The 19,140-nt window shown below is 41.9% G+C and overlaps 3 protein-coding genes and 1 long non-coding RNA gene across 6 annotated transcripts; 1 reads left to right on the plus strand and 3 right to left on the minus strand.

Annotated features, from left to right (window-relative positions):
* Positions 1–180: 180 nt before the first annotated feature.
* Positions 181–3,784, minus strand: si:ch211-284e13.5 (uncharacterized protein LOC793850 homolog). 2 transcript variants are annotated; one of them, XM_053418572.1, is made up of 4 exons: positions 3,135–3,784; positions 2,298–2,621; positions 774–1,362; positions 181–677 (listed from the first exon to the last, which is right to left on the minus strand). In XM_053418572.1, exons 1-3 carry the CDS (start codon positions 3,637–3,639, stop codon positions 788–790), a joined length of 1,404 nt encoding a protein of 467 aa, XP_053274547.1. In that variant the 5' UTR covers positions 3,640–3,784; the 3' UTR covers positions 181–677; positions 774–787. The 2 variants fall into 2 exon arrangements, with proteins under 2 accessions (XP_053274547.1, XP_053274546.1); XM_053418571.1 differs by having other exon boundaries at positions 181–1,362.
* Positions 3,785–3,852: 68 nt separating this feature from the next.
* LOC128436733 (uncharacterized) lies at positions 3,853–4,570 on the minus strand. Its single transcript, XR_008338103.1, has 2 exons — positions 4,197–4,570; positions 3,853–4,078 (listed from the first exon to the last, which is right to left on the minus strand). It is a non-coding gene; the product is annotated as an uncharacterized LOC128436733 (long non-coding RNA).
* A 2,892-nt stretch (positions 4,571–7,462) lies between these two features.
* avpi1 (arginine vasopressin induced 1) lies at positions 7,463–11,650 on the plus strand. Its single transcript, XM_053418575.1, has 3 exons — positions 7,463–7,623; positions 8,544–8,986; positions 10,095–11,650. The coding sequence occupies exons 2-3, from the start codon at positions 8,628–8,630 to the stop codon at positions 10,312–10,314; spliced, it is 579 nt and encodes a 192-aa protein (XP_053274550.1). The 5' UTR covers positions 7,463–7,623; positions 8,544–8,627; the 3' UTR covers positions 10,315–11,650.
* A 58-nt stretch (positions 11,651–11,708) lies between these two features.
* pi4k2a (phosphatidylinositol 4-kinase type 2 alpha) lies at positions 11,709–18,888 on the minus strand. Of its 2 annotated transcripts, none has more exons than XM_053418574.1 (9): positions 18,387–18,888; positions 16,113–16,313; positions 15,858–15,989; positions 15,157–15,314; positions 14,269–14,326; positions 14,023–14,122; positions 13,722–13,855; positions 13,100–13,159; positions 11,709–12,925 (listed from the first exon to the last, which is right to left on the minus strand). In XM_053418574.1, the coding sequence occupies exons 1-9, from the start codon at positions 18,723–18,725 to the stop codon at positions 12,764–12,766; spliced, it is 1,344 nt and encodes a 447-aa protein (XP_053274549.1). In that variant the 5' UTR covers positions 18,726–18,888; the 3' UTR covers positions 11,709–12,763. The 2 variants fall into 2 exon arrangements, with proteins under 2 accessions (XP_053274549.1, XP_053274548.1); XM_053418573.1 differs by having other exon boundaries at positions 14,269–14,330; positions 15,161–15,314; positions 18,387–18,887.
* Between the last annotated feature and the right edge of the window lie 252 nt (positions 18,889–19,140).

Genomic DNA, 19,140 nt, shown 5'->3' on the forward strand with positions numbered 1-19,140 from the left:
TAGACATCAGCCTTAAGGCTTCCACTGTCATATATCTACAGTGGTGCAATACAACAAAAGATACATCCTTTGTTTGCTCTGTGATAAAGTCAAAATTAGATGCTTGTTTGTCTAAATCATATGCACATAAATAAATAATTAGAAAAACTTGATTGGCTGCAAAAAAAGAAAAAAACTGACTCAGTGATTTAATTTAATAATCATAATATCCTTCAAATAAATGGCATTTACGTTTACAAATGCATTAAAAGCTTCCACATATCTATAAATCATTGTGGACAGTACCCAGCTAAATAGCCAAATAACAGACTGTCCTTTTCTACCAAGAGGTCACTAAATCACAGGACATTACCACTGAAATGAAAGCAGATCAATAATAATTTGCTGTGAAGCTGCTTTTTGGTAAAGAGCCGTTAAATAGCTGTAATGTCAAAGGGGAGACTTGACAGAAAAGTGGGACAGAACAGGAGAGACCCTGTAAGGAGTGGTCATCTGACATGTTGATAGACTTAATGAAAGATTGAGACTGTTTGCATTTTGCTAATTTTTTTAATATATGATAGTAAAATTTTTGTCTTTTTATAATATAGCTTTAAATTCTCAATGTTCTTATAGGCTACTATGTGTATAAGAGATACATCAAGTCCGCCCAGAGGATTGCAGTCAGTGTCGGGAACCTGTGAAAATAGATTTTTAAACATAAAATGATTGAACACAAAAAAATCAGCTGATTGTATCACACACAAATAGGTTGGTCCTGAAGACCTTAATACCATTGAGTCCCTCTTCACTGTAGCTGCTTGCTGTGTGCACGCTGGTGGAATTTAAGTCCCCCGCAGTTTCTGAACGACTTCCCACACTGTCCGCAGACGTACGGCTTCTCTCCGGTGTGGATACGGAAGTGCCTGGTTAATGCACCAGAGTGACGAAAGCACTTGGAGCACACGGAGCAGGTGAATGGTCTCTCTCCTGTGTGTATGCGGAGGTGGGTCTTGAGGTTCTCCAGGCGGTTGAAGTCTCGGTTGCACTCTGTGCAGCGGAAGGGGCTGCAGCCCGGAGGGTAAAGCTGCAGTCGGCTCCTCTTCCTTCCAGCTGTGGGCGGCGGACAACGCTGCTGGTGCTTCGGCTGGCACTGGCCAGAGTGCCGCCGCAGCAAGCTGGGGAGGTGGAAGGTCTGGCCGCAGAGCTTGCAGGAGTACATGTTGCTGGTGGTGTGGCTGCTCCTCACGTGGACCCCATAAGTCTGTGGAATAAGCTCTGGGGTCGGAGCCGGTTCTTCCAGCTGGAAGATGGGAAACTCAGAAGAGAGGGAGAGAAGATCTGTGGGCGGGGGAAGGCCTGGGGTCATGTTTGGAGGATGAGCTGTAAAAAAACAAAAAACATAGCATTTTAAAACTGTAGGAAATCTGAATTGTTTTCACTTTAATGCCTTTCAAAAACTTGAATTTTTGTATCAAGCTTTTTAGTTCATATTTGTTGTGTCAACATACAGGCTTAAAGCAACCGTAAGCATACACAGAAAATCTCTATGTGAGCAGAGTGGCCATTGTAATGATTTGGTGGTCTGACAGGATTCAAAAATGGTGAGAAAACATTGTTATCTAGAAGCCATAATGGAAGTCCAGATGCCAGACATTGGCACCAGGACCTGAATGTACCGTATGCAATATATATGAACAGCAGAAATATGTATATGATGCAATGTAAAAATTAAAATTAAAAAAAAATAACTACATAGTCTATGAGTAAGAACTCCTTAATGGGTATTTAGACAAATTCACCATATGTACAACAGCGATAGTCTAGAACCAGAGATTTTCAGCCATGTAAAGTCTCAAACAAAATCTCTATCTTCCATAAAAGGTTTTCTTATTATTTAGATGAGCTGTTGAAGCTGTGTTACTGAAATACTTCCACCATGGAACTTATATTTTCACCCCAGTCTGGGGGTTTCTGTTTTCTTGTGTGTAAGCCAGATTACACAAAAACTAAACAGATCACCAAACTTAGTGGATGGTTGCGATATGGGTTCCCAGAGAATAATAAGTGGATCTTGATGAAGAGAATTGGGTACATATAGGAACATGATATCAATGTTTGTGAAGTTTGATGCAGCTTGATTGAATCTTAGGAGACTGTTGGTCCTTGGCAGAGGAACAGTATATGCTCTACTGAGTGCCAGTCAGAACTGAACTGTGTTATCACGTGTATCATTGTGGTGACCTTTTGTCCAAAGGCGGTTTCCAGTAGACATGCGTTGTGTGATTGTTCCAGGCTCTCGCTGAGTTCGCTCTTACCCTGGGCCGTGGTGCAGGACAGCTGGGGTTTCAGGTCTTGGCTCGGAGGATCCAGCACTTCTTGTTCCCATTCGGACACGGACTCCAGGCTAAAATCCTCCACTTTGATCGAGTCTAAGCAGCAATCTAAACTATCTCTATCCTCCTCCTCCTCCTCTTCTTCTTCTTGTTCATGCTTCTCCTGCTTTACTGTAATCTGCTCTAAAGAGGACATTGCATCACTGCTGGGGAGTGGAGCCACATGGTGAGCAGACGTCTCCTGACAGGGCTGCTTGACGCTTTCTGCCTTCACCACACTTACGTGGGAAATTGTTTGAGTGACTTCTGTAAAAACAAAAAGATCACAGGATATCAGTGTAGCCAAATGGGAAATGTTGATGCAATTACAATTGTCGCATTTTGGGGAAATAATCAAGCACGAGTCATATCCCAGAAAACGATAACAAGGCACAAACAATAAATACTATCCGGCAACTGTCAGGTTTGTCAAAATATGGAACCTTGCTGTGTTTCACCTAGTTGTATATTTACCACATTATATTTTATCTTGTTTTTTTCTCTTTTCATTTTTAATATGTTTTATTTCTGTCCCTGTGCTCTATGATCTATAAATTGCTAATAATTGTTTGACTTCAACTTTCATAGCACCTTGTAACAGTGATTTTAAAGTTGCTACATAAAAAGTTTATTATTATTATTCGCCTATGTTGTCATTCACTTGTCGGATGTCCCTTTTCATTGAGGTACCTTTACCTGATTTACTTGAATACCTAATTTGGAGTGTCTTGTTGCAAGTAAACCCACTATGGAGAAAGTTTTTAAACTATATATACATACCACTGGTACATGCTTTACTAAGTTCTTCCTCTGGCTCTAAAGCTGCATGACTGACGAGCTGCAGTCTCACATCAGCGGATATCTTCTCCTCACGTCTGTTCTCCGGCTGCTGTGCACAGCTGTGACAGGCAGGGGGAGCCTCACCTGGGATCCCTCTACAGCTGTGCACACCGACCGCTGCAGGTCTGAATTTAGCCGGAGACGGGTGATCGGTCGACGAGAGAGAGACCCCACTTCTCTCCAGGACGCACGCGGGCTCCAACATGGCTTCAGCCCTCTGCAGCCTCCGCCTGAGGGACTCGTTCTCCCGCCGCACGTCCTCGTACGTGTCGCCCGTCGCCTGACCCACCAGCTTCTTCACCTCGCTGACTGCGATCTGCACGGCCACCTCGAAAGCTGCGTGTATGGCCGCGACCAGCTCCTCTTCCAGGGACAGAGCAGCCTCATCTCCGGCCGCTTGTGTGGCGGGGGAGCGCCTCTTAGTCCCGGTCAGCTGCGGCTTCATGGTGCATTCAAAGACACATAAGCTGGACCCAGAAACCACAGTCCCCGGCTGATGGGGCTCCACAGATAGTCCCTGTTGTGACTATTCTGAAAAGACGCTGTTGCGAGTTCAGCTCACACACAGATCGAGGTTTCACTTCCGCCTGCAGCTTCTGACACCTACTGGTCCGCAAAGAGAACTGCAGCGTTTGATCAAATAAATAAAAAAGACGAGTTAAATTGAGAAACTTGAGTTTATTGTATTAACATCACGTCCCTGCGACTCACACAAAAGGTTCAAATGACACAGAACAGCAATCACGTGGCTTTCACGGGTAAAGACGATGCTTTCAAGGCCGCATTCCTCACTTCCGGGTTTTGTAGTCCTCCAGGTTCGCCAGTACCCATCCAGAGGGCACCATCACTGTCAGCATCATCACAGTCAGCACGAACATAGACTCCTGAGGGACATTCGTGGAATAAACGTCAGCACTAAACCTTTAAAAACAAGTTGACTTTTAAATGTACACACAAGAAAATGTCAATGAAAACCAAAAGTTTCTGATTTTATAAACTTACCAGTGCACCGACTTTGTTTTTAGGCGGTTTGCTGTGGATGTAAGTTGCTTTTTGTTGAATCATGACTCGTGCCCTCGGGAGAGAAGCCAGTCGAGGCCAAAGCAGTCCGGTGAGCCTTCCACACATCTTCAGTAGAAAACCTGAGTGAGCTGAAGGCTGCAGGAGGGGAGGCCTTAAACACCTCACACCACACACCTGCCCACTCATCTGCTTTCAATTAGGTGGCCTTCAGGTGCAATGGAGTGTTGGGAATCATGACTCCTTGAAGGGGGCCGGACCTCATTGATGGATCTCTCTTTATCCAGTTTTTATTAAGGGGATGGGGGTTACCCAGTTTATCTGCAAAATAACCACTAGCATAATGATGATTTGGATCAGATTCAACCTAGGTGTTACATCATTATAATTTCTTCTTGCGTGTGTGGTGTAGCAGCACTCAATAACTGGTATTTCCAGACCTAATGTCAATAACATGCATTGTAAACAATACCCAAGGTGACGCCATATCCCCCGTGCTTCGCAGTGAACTGATTTAAGATTGAATGTGTGGAATGTGTTGAGCCACACGCGCACACAGAGCAGACACAAAAAGGGAGCATGCACTTCAACAGTATTCAAACTGAATTAGGGGAATAATGTAGGCAACACTGGCGCATAGCCTGAGGGAAAGTTAAATTTCTCAAATTAAAGACCGTCTTGGGTTTTAAAGTGATGACAACCACTTGCTGGTTATGTTAAATGGCTTCAAATACACATTAAACAAATCTGAGAGGAACAATGGGGCATTATTATTGGACAAAGGCTTACATTGATATCAATGTAGTGCATGAATGGTGAGAAGTTCCCCCTTGTCCTTCTCGTAGAGGGGAATGTTCTCACTGTTCATGTCACTGGTGTGGATTTTATTTATATAGGACAGGCGGTGAATGAAATGTGGGCACACTGATAAAAGTAACTGCTCTCAGACAAGTACGACTCGGCTCCCTTGGTTCATATCAAAGAGCCGTTAAAATGAATGGCATCGTTTACAAACATCACACCACTAGCGCAATGGGAAAAACAAAAAAACGATGTATCGTGCGTGTCCGAGATTTTGTGTGACTATCACTCTCAAGAGTTCTTATTTGAGGTAAATATTTCAGAGTTTATTGACAATGGTGCCAAAGTTCATGAAGTCATGGTCAGAGGTTTTAGCGTCAACTTGGAAACTCTCCATGACACATGGTCATTCACTTAATTTAAATCAGGATGCAATGTGACATTTATAGTTTGGGCAAATTTAGGTGGATGGGTGCCTCCATGTCATGAAACAGCCAGTTCGTTCGTCCCATTTCGGTCAACATGGAATCTCAAAAAAACCTTGTGGGAATTTCTTCAACTTTAGTAGAATTGTTCAGTTGGACAAGTATTTCTTCTGTTGAACATGATATCTCAAGTCTGTCTTCAGGGAACTTCTTCAAATTTCCCCCAGTTCTCATTTGAACAAAACAATTAACTGATTAGATTTCAGTGGTCAAAGGTTGAAGGTCACGGTGACTTCATATTACTGTGAATGCAATATACCAGGAACATCTAGATGGACTCAAACTGCACTGGTTGACAGAGGCACAGCTGCAATGCGATACTTCTAATTTAGTACTTTATTGTTTTATGAATATGACAGTGATAGATCCTCAGTGATGCTGAGGTCTGGTACTAGAGTATAACATACAGATAGCTGGTTATTTCTGTAGTTTGCAAAACCTGGTTTGCACCTCACAGAGTTAGAAAATGATATCCATAGAAGGTTAACATTGTGTTGTTATTGTGTATCAGTCAAGCTCATATCCACAATGTCATGGACTTTACAGTGTTCGTCAGTCATTGCTTTCTCTCATGGAAATGATTGAATCTAACTTTCCTGTTTTAGAAATAAACACATCCTCCTGTCCTGTCATACAGCTATGTTTAAAGTTCAGTTGGATTGACCTGGAAACATCATTAAATAAATTCTACTTAATGTTTGCATCTGCCTTATACCAGGAAATGTTTGTTAGTCTGAACCTAAACGTCCTTGTGACTATTTGATTTTCTGCCCATTATCTATTCACTCAGGAGAGAGGGGGGGCATTTTGCCCATTCATCGAAGGATGACGTGGAGCCCCTTGAGCTGTGCATAAAAGCTGGCACATCTCACCTGCCATTTGCCAGGTCCTTGAAACCTGCAGTGGTTTGAGGATTCTGTCCCGCTTGGCCAAGTGGTTGCTTTGTAACTCTGTTTGTGTTCCAATCTATTCTCTGTAAACTTTTTCTCAACCATTCATTAAATACTTTGAGATCATTGAATTATCACTCAGACTGATGGTTTATTTCCTCACCAGGGAATTAAATACAAATTCCCACGTCACTTTCAAGAGCAGATAGAGAGCCATAAATAAATTATATAAAAAAAACTAAATTATATTCTGGTCATTTTGGAAAAAATTCCAGGACTCTATATAAATATAATCTTCCCATATACAGCTATAAATACTTTGGCTTTTAATCCATCATTCACAGTCTATGTATAAATACAACACCAGGCTTTTAAGCTGCAGAGTGAATAACATTAGATGGGTCCAACAGATGGTATGGAAATGGAATCACTAGGTGACCAGCTGTTACACCCAAAAATCCAGTTATCATATATATGTTCATACCAACAACCAAGATAAGACAGGGCAACTTAGTCAAACAGAAATCTAAAAATATCTATTGTCAACATGGGATGTGAGGTGATGAAGTCCAACATTCAGGGGATAGCAGAGGACTTAAGCTGCAATCCAGTGTTTTAGTTATACCTCAACTTAAATAACCTAATGGCCTAGTGGCCTCTTTACAGTGAGAGATCTCTAACTTTACTCTAATTGAATCATTCCCCATATCCACTGACACAGAGTCACGCACATGGTGTGTTGTAAAATTACAGCTGCTGAAAGAAAATATAAGCCAGTGTTAATGCAGCAACACGAACACACAACAACACTTATTTATCTATGGTGGAAAGTAAACAAGTACAATCATAAAGGTATTAACCCATTGTTTGTGACTTGAAACTATAGTGAGTCTTCTCCTGTTTAAATATGCAGGAGCCTGTGAAGGCCTCCTGTCTTTCTCAAGGCCTCATGTTGTGGGTTTGATTGTGTATCAGTTTGTTTTTCTGTCTTTTGACTTGCAGACTGGCTCTTAGTTGTGAGCACCTGGACGCTGATATCATTAATGGATTACTCTTTGATGATTCCCTCACGTTGTCACGTGGCACCCCAGGCCACTGGTAGACCGCTAGGAAGTGGGTCGGCTCAGCATTAGCGGCCATGAAGGTTACAGTCTGCCTGCTGCTGCAGCAATAAGGTCTGTCTGCCTGTACTGCATTGTTGGAGTTGATTTCACTGAAACTACATAGGGAAAGGTAAGCACTCTCCTCATAGATTGTATTATAAATTTTAAGGAGTTTATATTTTCCCTCCTGTCTATCTGTTTGTTGGTTGGTTCATGTGTTTGTTTACAAGCAAGATTACACAAAAGCTACTGAATGGATTTGCATGAAACTTGGCAGCAGCATGTTGTAAGGGTCAGCGAGGAACCCATTCAATGTTGATTAATCCCATTCAGGGGATGGATCCAGGATTTTTACTTTCTTTAAAAGAGGGAGATAGGACATTTGTTATAATAAGCATGAACAATATTGGTCAGGATGTCAGTGCCTCTAATATTACATAATAACTCACTTTTCTTATAGTTCTTATAATAGGAATTGATTTAACAGATCAAGGCAACCGTCTGGTTTCTATTTCATTTCCTATCTCTGCATAGCAATTCTGTCCTGTCTCAAAAAGGTCAGTTTCCTTGTTAAGTTTATAGTAGGATTTTATTTGCCTAGATTATCCATCAGTTAAGCTCTGAAAACTTCGCTTAGTTTCAGCCCAAAATCAGTATCAGAGCAAAAGTGCAAAAAATCTCATGGTTTCAGCTTCTCAGATGTGAATATTCTTTGGTTTACTATGACATTCAATGTCTTTGGTCTTTGAACAAAGTTTTCTCTGCTCAATGGTCCAATTTAGGTCCAAATAATTAATGTTGAGTAGAACGAGTGAAGAAAAAGTGATAAATTCATTTGGCGCTAACTTGGCGCTGTTTGACAGTGGGTCCCTAACCCTAACCCTTTACAATGAAGACCAATGAATACTTATATAAGGCACACAGGAAAGGTGAGCAGAGGCAGCCCACATTTTTTGGCTGCATCCATGGAATTGTGACTTGAACTTGGCTTGTACTGTGATCTCTTCAGTTTGAACACTTTGGTCTTTTTCCTTTCTCTTCCCCTCCCAGCTTACCTGTCTGTCCCCCCCCCTCATCTTCTCCCCTGAAATTATCCTCCTGTTCATTATCTCACCACCTGGAAGCTCTCGCAACATGGCAGAGGCCCCAGCGTTCATTGACGATGGTCTGCCTGTCCAGTGGAATAATTCCATTCGACCCAGAAGGAAGCTTGGATGTTCAAATATCTTTTCGGGGGTCAACGTGCATCAACTGCGCAGGCTGTTCAGAACAGCAGGAGACCGAGATGCTAAGCAGCGGGCGAAGCTGGTGTGGCGTGGAGTGGATGCAGATATAGAGGGAGCAGAGGAGAGGTGGGAGAGGGACGAGAGAGAGGACGAGGCAGGACTCGCAAGGGCCTTGGTGGGGCTCAGAGTCCGAACAAGGAATAGAGCCGGCATCAGAGTGGAAGGACACCGAGACCAAAAGCAGCCTAGAGCCTCAGGATATGTCAGGTCAGTGTGAAATGGCAAGAGGCCTGAAAAAAAGTTAAGAAAGCATGTGAAAAGTGATGTGTAGACGAGGAGATAAAATAATAAATAGGGAGAAACGGTCTTGATACTTTGTTTTGAGTAGTGAAGTAGATATCTGATCTCATTTTACTCATTAATAATGAAAAATACTGTATTACTTGACCTTCTTTAAGTTCAAGGCTTTGGCAAATTTAAATCCAGACTCCCTCTGCATGAGAAAATACCCTGTGTAGGTGTCATGTGCCTTACTAACTCGGCATGACCTCACAAGAGCATGTCTTCCTCTCTCTGCATACCAATACACACACACAGACACACACACACTCTCTCTCTCTTTTGCGCTCTCTCTTGCTCTCTCTCTCTCTCTCTTTCTCTTACAGCATTCCTCACTGAGACGAAATTAGATTTGTTGGAGGAGTAATGAAATGCCTCAGAATGGTGAAATGGTGGTGTGAGTCTGCCGAGTGGTGTAGTTGTAACAAAATGGAGCCCAGCTAATTTTTTCAGTCGTGTGCCTTTAAAAGTGGCAACGCTAGTCTTGTTGGTTTGGTCGGTTCACAGCTTTGATACCACATCATTTGGTTTTGTGATATGTCTCAAACCGATCGAACAGGTCGCCACTAAATTTGCTGCTCAGGAAGAGCTTTGTTGACACTGTAAGTTTTTCATCATCAGCTCAAAATTTAAATTGTGGACAAATTTATATCATCAATGCTAAAGATATTCTTTTTGAGTTAAATGCTTACTAGCAAGTCTGCCATGCTGGAGTAGTAGTACCTTGTTAAAGCTGTAAACCATTTACAGCCTAAGCCACCTGGAGGTAGAGGGTAGAGTAATCTACTCATGTATTCCTAAGGACAGCCATAACTCACTGAGTAAAGTTAATGGCGATTGTGGAAACAGCATCTTAACAATGTCCCTTCTTGGTCTGTTGAGTAGCAGAGCTCATTTCATATGAGCTTTATCACTGATTTTGGAATCATTCTGCGTTAACAAGTTGACACAACAGCATTTTATGTGGCAAAGTGAGCCAATTGATAGGTAGTCTAATATGCTCAAAGTATACCAGAATGACTTCTCTGTGTTCCAGGCCTGAGGAGCTGTTATCAGACTGCTCTGTCGAGGATGAAGAGACTGCCTTGGCGCCAAGTTCGGAAGAATTCCTGTTGGATGCTGAGAAAGATATCCCAGAAAACCAAAATCCCTTCAAACCTTCCTCATGGAGGTTGGGTTCGGCCAGGCAGGGCACTGCCCAAGACTCTAAGCGATACCTTCACCGCATCCTCCACAAAAAGCTGCCTGGAGTTTGAAATGACACACACGGGTAGAAAATGGGATGGAGTTGTGAATTAGGACTGATTATGTGTGAAAGTTCACAATTTATTGCTGACTTTAGACCCTTTCTGCTAACATGTACTCTACATATTCGACCCCAGCACAAGCAGTCTGGTAAACCTCCTGTGGGATTAGTCCAATGCTTATAGGTAAACCAAATACAGGCATGTTGGCTGCAGACAAGCACAATCAATATTATTAAATCAGTTGGGAACTAGAATAGCACTCAGAAGCATGCAGACCAACTTCCCCATTCATTTCAATCAAGCCCCACCGGATTAACATAACTATAGTTCCCTAAATATGCTTTGTTTTTTCGCCAAGATTCATGAAATTAGTGAAAACATTAAAAAAAAACTCCCTCTAATGCAATGTTAAAGAAAGTGATTACAAATTCCTGGATCGTTACCAAAATGTTTTGGGTTCTATCCTGAGCCGTAAGACATCCTTAACAGTTTCATTGTAATCCCTACAGTAATTTTTGAGTAATCTTTATGACTATCAGACAAATACCAGTTGAAGCACAACCACCTTGGTGATGGTAGTGAACGCTGTTTGTCCCTTCCCTAAAAAAAATTATTAAGCATGGCATCTAAACCACCAACTCCATGTGGAGTAAGGATACCATCATTCTTTTAAACCCTGCAATAACTGATCTTGTTAGCCTGTTGGGGGAAACAGAACCAAGTGGTGTAACCAAGCTGACATAATACCAAGTTAATAAGCCAACGTTTTTTATTCTCTATTGCAGCGGAAAGGGAACAACATTAGCATTCAGTTAGAGTCAGGTTTCTGTCCACCTGGCGAATGGGAGACAAATGCTCACTCTCTCTCCGCTGTTAGATCTCCACAAACCCCTGAGGAAATATTTGTCTCTTTAGCTAATGAAGGCTCCACTTTATTCACCAGCCACGGTATGTGTGCATATGCTAGTGTGTGTGTGTGTGTGTGTGTGTCTGCCAGCCAATCTGTGCTGGCTTTGCCGGAGCTTTTTCCACTGAAAACCACTGCCTGCAGCGGCTGGAAACAGAGCTGAAGAGAGTTGTGAGAAATAACCAAAATAGTAATGTAAAACCAAAACAAATCAGCTAGAAGGAACAGCAGAGTCAGGTGATAATTCTCTGTGGAACCACCACAAACAGCTCCGATCACAAACACCTTCTGTAGTCACTTGATCCATCTGTAATATAATACCATTGATAAGAGCAGCTGTAAAAGGTGATCGACTGTGAGAATCATTGATAACATGTCTAACATTGTCTGCAGCTGTAATGATAAGCAGTATACAAGAACAGTAAAGCCCTTTAAGTCAATTAATCATATTTGTGTTTTGTCCCTTTTCTCATTCACAAACACACAAAGTCATCTGTCTCAATGCAGTAGGTTTTAATTATAATCTATCATTAAATATTACATACAAATTATACAGTGCATTGTCACAATTACATTTTATGTCAGTTCAGTAAAGCAGGAAGTTACTTTGTTGTTTTTCGGTCCAGCCCACGAGCAGTAGAATCAACACAAATCAACGTGACCCAGGCAAACGGGAGCTTGTGATCTGAGAATCGCCAACCCCCTCACTCCGCCTGCTTGTAGAAGAGATCATTATAGGTTATTCACCAATGATTTAAATCATCAGTTGGAAGGGACCAATCAGGTGACCCAATCATATTAATCTGATCTTAAACGGTTTGATTATTTTACCCAAAAGTGCCTCCGCTTTCCATTATCACTCGAGCAGTCTTGCAGATTCTAATCAAGACGGTTAGGATGAGCTATGAACAAGTGTGAAACCAGTTCACATGGCCTATAGTTCCCTGGGTAAAGACACCCATGAGTCGCAAAGATTCAAAATCTTAACCATAACATTTCTCTTATTTGTTAAAAATTAAAACTCTCTGATTGTAAGTCGTGGCTTTGACGTTTTCACCAGCCCCGTATTTTAACTGCATGGGAAAGACAATGCAAGTGAATATTAAAAAGGCAGAAGGGTATAAAGAAAAGAAAAACGTGGAATGCAACACCTCTCATCCAGTAAGTATTAGAGGCTTCTGACTGGCGCACGCGTGTGTGAGCAAGCCTTATTTGCACCCCGGAGTCCAACAAAAAAGTCTTGCTGAAAACCTTTCTTCTTGCAGGAAGCTATAGAATCATTTAGGCGTGAATTCTTCACGGACATCCACAAAAAGGCACAGAGGCAAACAGAGAAGAGGTGTTGTGAGATTCTTCCTCTTTTGGCCTCATCTCTCCATCCGTTCACCCTCTCTCAGGAACCAAAATATCCTTACGTTCAGGAGGGGAGGGTAATGATAATATCCATTTTCAGGTCAAACACCTGTCCTTCCAGCGACGCCGCTGTAAGGACCCTCCTTGCCCCGCTCCGGCTTCCTGCTGTTCCTTCTCTTCCTTTCTGCTGCTTCGGTCCTACCACCAGGTGAAGAAGGGTCTTCTGCTTTGGAAACTCTGTGTGTAGGACTCACTGTTGGCCCTCTGAGGTGCTCTGGCTGTTTCGACGATTACTGGAGGCATCTGGACCAACTGTAGGGGTGTTTTACTGTCCTTCATGGCTTGGCACAGGTTCAGGATCTTGAGAGATTTTATGAAAAGGGAAGAGTATACAGAAAGAGTATGTCAAAACTAAAATAACTCGAATGAATGCTTTAAAGCAAAGGCCAATGACCAAAAAATAAGTGCTTAAAACTTTACATTTCAAGTTTTAGATTTTATTTTCTAGATTTAGAAAAGATAGGAGAAACTCACCTGTCCCCTCATTACGGCTACTTGTCTATGAAACTGCCCTCTGTCAAAACCAGGATCTTTCTGCAAGACACGGAGTACAAGACATGCATCTTCAATCACTCAGATTTCATTTGTATGGCACCTTTTATACAAAGAATACAATACAAAGTGCAGATTAAAAGCAATAAATCATCCACATAAGGAGCAAAACAATGTTGACAGGAACTGAGGATACGCAAGTGTAAATCTCATAAATATGAAATGAGGAATCACCAAAGGCAGGTAAACAAAAAAAGATAAAATAATTAAACTAAAACAATAAAAATACTTGAAGAAACGAGAAAAAGTAATAAAATGAGGAATGAGTAAAACCAGAGGTCAAAAGTAGGATATTAAAGAAAACATATCAGAGAAGGTAAATAATTTAAAAAGTTAAATAGAATAAGCTTTTGAGGTCTTGAATTTGCCCTTAAAAATATCCAGCTTCTAAATAATCTTTACAAACACCGAACAGAGAGTCTTCCTCCTCTCCATTTTGCACTTCCCTTTATTTCAATGTCTGAATCCATTTATATCACTCACAGCATTCCTCACAATTTTCCACAGAGACTTTGCTGAATCTCTACTCCATGTCCGGACTTACCTTGAATAGTTCATACAGGTCCTCTTCCAGGTCTTTGATGAAATTGGGGTCCGACAGCTTGGGCAGGACCAACTCTCTGATTTCATGGGAAAAAGGAACTTTGGCCTGGGAAAGCCACGCCCAGTAGAAAGGGTCTGGTGATGGGACAATACCAGTGTGATTTAACGACTGTAAACATCATGTGTAAAAACTAAGAGGTAATATTACAGTAACGGAACTAAACCATTTTTGGGAAAATATGTTTTGAGAAACTCTGAATGTAAAAGTGATTGGTTATAACGATGTCAATGACGCTGCTTACAGGCTCTCCAGGAGTCGGGGTGTTTGAGGGGGAAGGCGAGGCCATTGTCTATGGCTGCCAGTTTGATGATGGGATCCTTCACTACCACCCAGTCTGAGTCCTGCAGAGAGGGTGTGAGGGGAAATAAAACAATTACATTTTAACTATAATTTCAAAAATACATATAAAACATCTATTCGGCCAAAGCATGAGCATTTCAAAATGCACGTCACGTTGTTGACACTTTGCATGTCTCTGTATCCTCACCCTGTTTCCAACAGGATCCATTGGACAGTCGTACTTCAGCAGCCAGTTGTCGTTTCCCCTGTCTGCAAAAGCAAATAACAGATTCAAATTCAACCCGGGATACGAAGCCTGTCATATGTACATACATTCCTTTAAGTATGATGTCCTTAAACACTCCCAGACCGTATAACAACATCTTGATCCGAGGTCAAGCATGAGGATGTCATACTCAAGTAAAAGTAGCGGTACCATATTAGAAAAGCAACAATCAGGAAATTGTACTTCAACCATCAAAAGTAAAAGTACGTCTGAAGGACAGACTGACCCCTGGCCCTGGTACATGATACTATTATAGATGTATTACTATTGATAACTGTAAGAAACATGTTAAACCGGTTGAAGAGGAGATACATGATCCAGTCAGCTGCACAGGTGTCTGTACCAGTGTTCACCCTATTAAACAGATTATGAGCCACATGTGTTCACAGTTCGCACTAAATACTGTGTATTTGTTTTATTTGTGCTATAAGTTAAAACCACTCAGTCCATCCTGGTGCCAACACCATTTATAGTACTTTTAATATTGTATTACTTCCCTCGATCCTGTTTGGATCAATGTATTCCTACATTTATCAAGTTGGATATATCTTTTGTCATATTATATAAAATGGTCACATGGTAGGTTTTATGTGTAAAATCTGAATCTGAACGTGTAACTACAGCCGTCAGATAAATACAGTGGAGCACAAATATTAGATCACATATAAAGCAGTGTTAAATAAGTAAATTACTTGAGTACATCTACTTAGTTACTTTTTCCATCATGAATCTGACACATTAAATTGCTTGTCTTTGCTCTGCTTTGCAAAACCATTTTGTGAAATGATGAAAGCTGAGGACTGTGACCACGTGCCTGTGTTTCTGATGATGTAATCCAGCACTACGAGCCGCTCAAACTGCAGCTGGAGCTGACGATTGGTGTTTTCAGGCAAAGGGTCTGCTTCAAACCTCCGGAGCCAGAAATCGGCGTCCTTGTATCCATCAACAAAGAGCTGGAAGGAACCAACCTGGAGTAGGGGAAACAGATCAGAACAGAACAGGTGTTTCTGTTACAAACGGTAAATGTATTCCCCAGATTTGTTATTACATGTAATGAATCAATCGGTTGAAGTGTGTTTAAAGTAACAATCACCACAAAGTTTTTCATGGAGAATAATTCGTTTTTCATAAAAAAAAATTTTTTTATTACCAGGGGAGCTGCTTAATGGATCCTACACTGACACTGTTTCTTAACTGTTGTTTCAAACAACAGGAATAGAGTGAACTGAATTGGTGTATTTTCTCAATCCCAGACCGAACAAAGATATTTTGACAGCTCATCTGTTTATTTCAGGTGCAGGTTAGATGGCATTTAATGCAAGAAATTTATCGAAACCAATAAATATCCCAATTCATGTCATTTACAGGCAACAGGTTTCTACCAATTTAAGTATCAAATTTTTGGAGGGTGTAATTTTCCTTTGTCAAAACACTGGACAGATTGGGTGTATTTGATCAGATATGAGACAAATTAATCATCAAATGAAAACACAAAAAAATTGTTGTCTTACCTTTGGAGGCAAACCAATCCTGTGAAAGCGCTGCCCCACTTTAGGGACCTTCTCCAGAGCTAACCTTTTCCCTCTAGATTTCACCCTGTCTATGGCACTGTAGTTGAATGTTTCACTAGCCAGGTAAACCACCTACAGAGGAGAAGATGCATTAGGGGAGGAGAACGGTGCATTTGTGATGTGGTACCACTGTTAGTGTGTGTGTGTGTGTGTGTGTGTGTGTGTGTGTGTGTGTGTGTGTGAGTGTGTCAATACCTTGGTCCTGGGAACGATGTTGAGCTCCAGTTTCTGGTCGACCAGGCTGGCCCCGGCCTCTGAGAGGTAACCCTGGTTCAGGACCAAACAGTCACGACCGAAACAGCAGGGACAACACAGTTTCTGAAGCCACTTGGTCCACTTGGGGTTCAGCTGGCCGTAGGGCTCTTCATTTTTGGGTTTGAACACGCCGATGATCTTCTGTGGAGGGGGAAAAAGAGGGGGAAATAAGAATGTCATGCATAAAGAGAGGTTTAGAGTTGGAGCATTTATAAATATAGGAAAATATAAGGGTTTGGTTGTGTATAAGACAGATAAATGTTCATGTTAAAAAGGAGAATATTTTACTTTGTAAACTTTATAATAAGACCAAAAGATATGCAACATACAGAAGGGTGAGAAAAGGGTAGACTTTAAAAAAAATTCACTATTTAAATCCACGTGACTGAGATGGAATGAAACGGTCCACAGCCACGGTGCTCTGCAGAAAATCATATTTCAGTCTGTCTGTATGGACGACTGATGATCAGAGCTTGATAAGAAACAGAGTTGGTTGCAAAGTCACTTTTGAGTTGTATTTAGCCATCACATGTTGCATTATGCAAGTTTTACACACATTCAACGATTACAACATGAAACTTGGTCATAGATGAGAATTATACCCTCGCACAGAGACCGAGCACATGACTGCTAAGCACGCTGGTGACTAACTAAGGAAACAGGCAGGGGGGGTGGTTAGGGGAGCAGGCCATTGGATAAAAACCTCACGCAGTGTGCAGACAATACACATTTCTGTTTGGTAATCTTTTAATGAGTGGAGTGAGAGTGGCACATAAAAGACCTGGATTATCTTGTCTTAAACAGATTTTAAATGAAAGTGAAATGAGGAGGATCCAACAGACACACTTCCCCTTTTTTTAAACGTGGATTGAACACAATGCACAATGTAGACGAGGGCACTGTGGGAGGAGAGTGTCTCTGAGTTGCTCAATTCTTTTACTGGTCGACTCGAGTAGTGCCGATCAAAGTTTACGGTCAATCGGCGTGATTAGAAAGAGTCAGGAGATGTTATAGGAGCAAACAAATGAAAAGAATATAATGTATAATGATCCGTGTAGTGATTCATGGATTTGTCTCGAATGTGGAGCTATTTGAAGATAGTGTCAAGCACTCGAAGAATAAAGTGATTACAAGAGCTTCACCTAATCAACGGTGTGAGCTCAGTACTGTCTGTTACGCTTAAGACTTTGGACAGAACGAAACACACTAAGAAATGGGAGAAACTAGCTGAATGAAAAGGGTGACAGCCAAGGCATCTTAGTTGTAGTTGTTAACAACTGATAGTGGGTCAGAGATGGGGATTATCTAATGTCTTGAGTCTTGTAAATGTTTTGATTTAAGTCCTTGTTGTGTTTATTTGCTTATTATGAATCTCTCCTGTTCTGGGGTATCTTTTGAAAGAGAGACTGAGAAACTAAACAAGACTGCCTGATTAAATCAAGATTAAACCAAATTTGTATAACGGTGTTTTCAAGACCTGCATACACATTTGACTAGTTGTCTCCATACAGCTGGGTCCAAAAGTCCGAGACTGATTGGGAAAGTGGTGGAGGCCTCCTGTTGTACAATATTAATACAAGAACGTGAGGCTTCAGTATGGCTTTTATATTTATGAGAATACGTGAGGGGTCACTTGGGAACACAGGCTGAGGAGCAGAAGGAGGAGGCTCTATTTATCACCAGAAAATCCGATATGACCTAAACTGTGACTGAGGCTGCAGGAGGATTTTAGCTGCAACTAATGTTAATGATAAGAGATTTACCCGACCTGCATTTAATTCGCTCAATTCTTAGAGACATTTTCTTTCTTTTTTTATTTGTGTATTTTGTAATTCATTACTTATGCATACAGTCAGTGCTGTGTGGTGTGTTGTGCATGCAATGCATTTTTTTAATCAACTGCTGAAATCCCAAATAAGACTTTAGTGAACATTAAAACAGTTAAACATAATCTCTTCTTTAAAATGGCTTGTTTACTAGTTGAAACTTGTAGCTTCAGGGTTTGTTTACATGCCTTTTAACCTATTTGCCAAGTCATCACTGGCTGGTTGAAGAAGAGGCCTTTCGGAACACTGTGATCGAAACACTGCTGCATCCTCGCAGACTGAGGATCACACACCTCAGTGGGTCAGTATATGACACGAAACGGGAACTGTAGCATGGCAGCAACAGTCAGTAAATGAGTAGATGTGAGTCAGCAGTTGCTCTTCTTACCCCCTGTGAGTCTTTGACAAAGTAGCTGCCACTGGATCCCTGGTAGATCCTCTCCGGGTAGATCCCCTCCTCTACTGCTCGCTCGGCCTTTCGGATGATCTCCCTGAACTCGGGATCCTCCGGGAACTCGTTCCTGTGCGGCTCCCGCGGAGAGCTCCCACGGTCCCGCTCCAAGAGGGGCTGCCTCTCCCGGCTGCGTCCCGGACTGCCGGCGGGGATCCGCACCACGGAGCCCGGCGTACCTCCAAACGCACCCCGCGGGCTGGTGGGCTCCGTGGGACCGTAGCTGAAGTCACCGGAGTCCCGCAGCGGAGAGACAAGAGGACTCGTCTCGTCCATGTCTTTGGAGGTGGACGGAGGAGTTGTTTGAACTCCCGAGGAAAGAGAAGAGAGAGAAAAGAGGAGGAGAAGAGAGGAGGGAGGAAGGTAGGACGGTTGTTTTGTTGGCTAGTGCTGAAGCTAATGGGGAAACATAGAGGGAAGAAAAATCAGATGACTGTCAGCTTCCGGGAAGAGGCGGGACCGTTGTAGTGTTTTTGATTTTTAAGCAATCATCGTTCGAATGTGACTGTCAACAGCCTCATCTCCATCGCTGATTGGACGAAAACGTTCCGCCTACGGAAGCCACGTGAGCGCATTGGATACCCAATCAATTAATTTACAACTTAAACGTTCTGTTATTATGGGACAGAGGAATAATTGTTTTATCTCAAGCATATTAAACTGCCTTGTTGATTATTTTCAGACAAAATTA

Source organism: Pleuronectes platessa, chromosome 3 (genome assembly GCF_947347685.1).
Source record: "Pleuronectes platessa chromosome 3, fPlePla1.1, whole genome shotgun sequence".
Classification (NCBI taxonomy): domain Eukaryota; kingdom Metazoa; phylum Chordata; class Actinopteri; order Pleuronectiformes; family Pleuronectidae; genus Pleuronectes; species Pleuronectes platessa.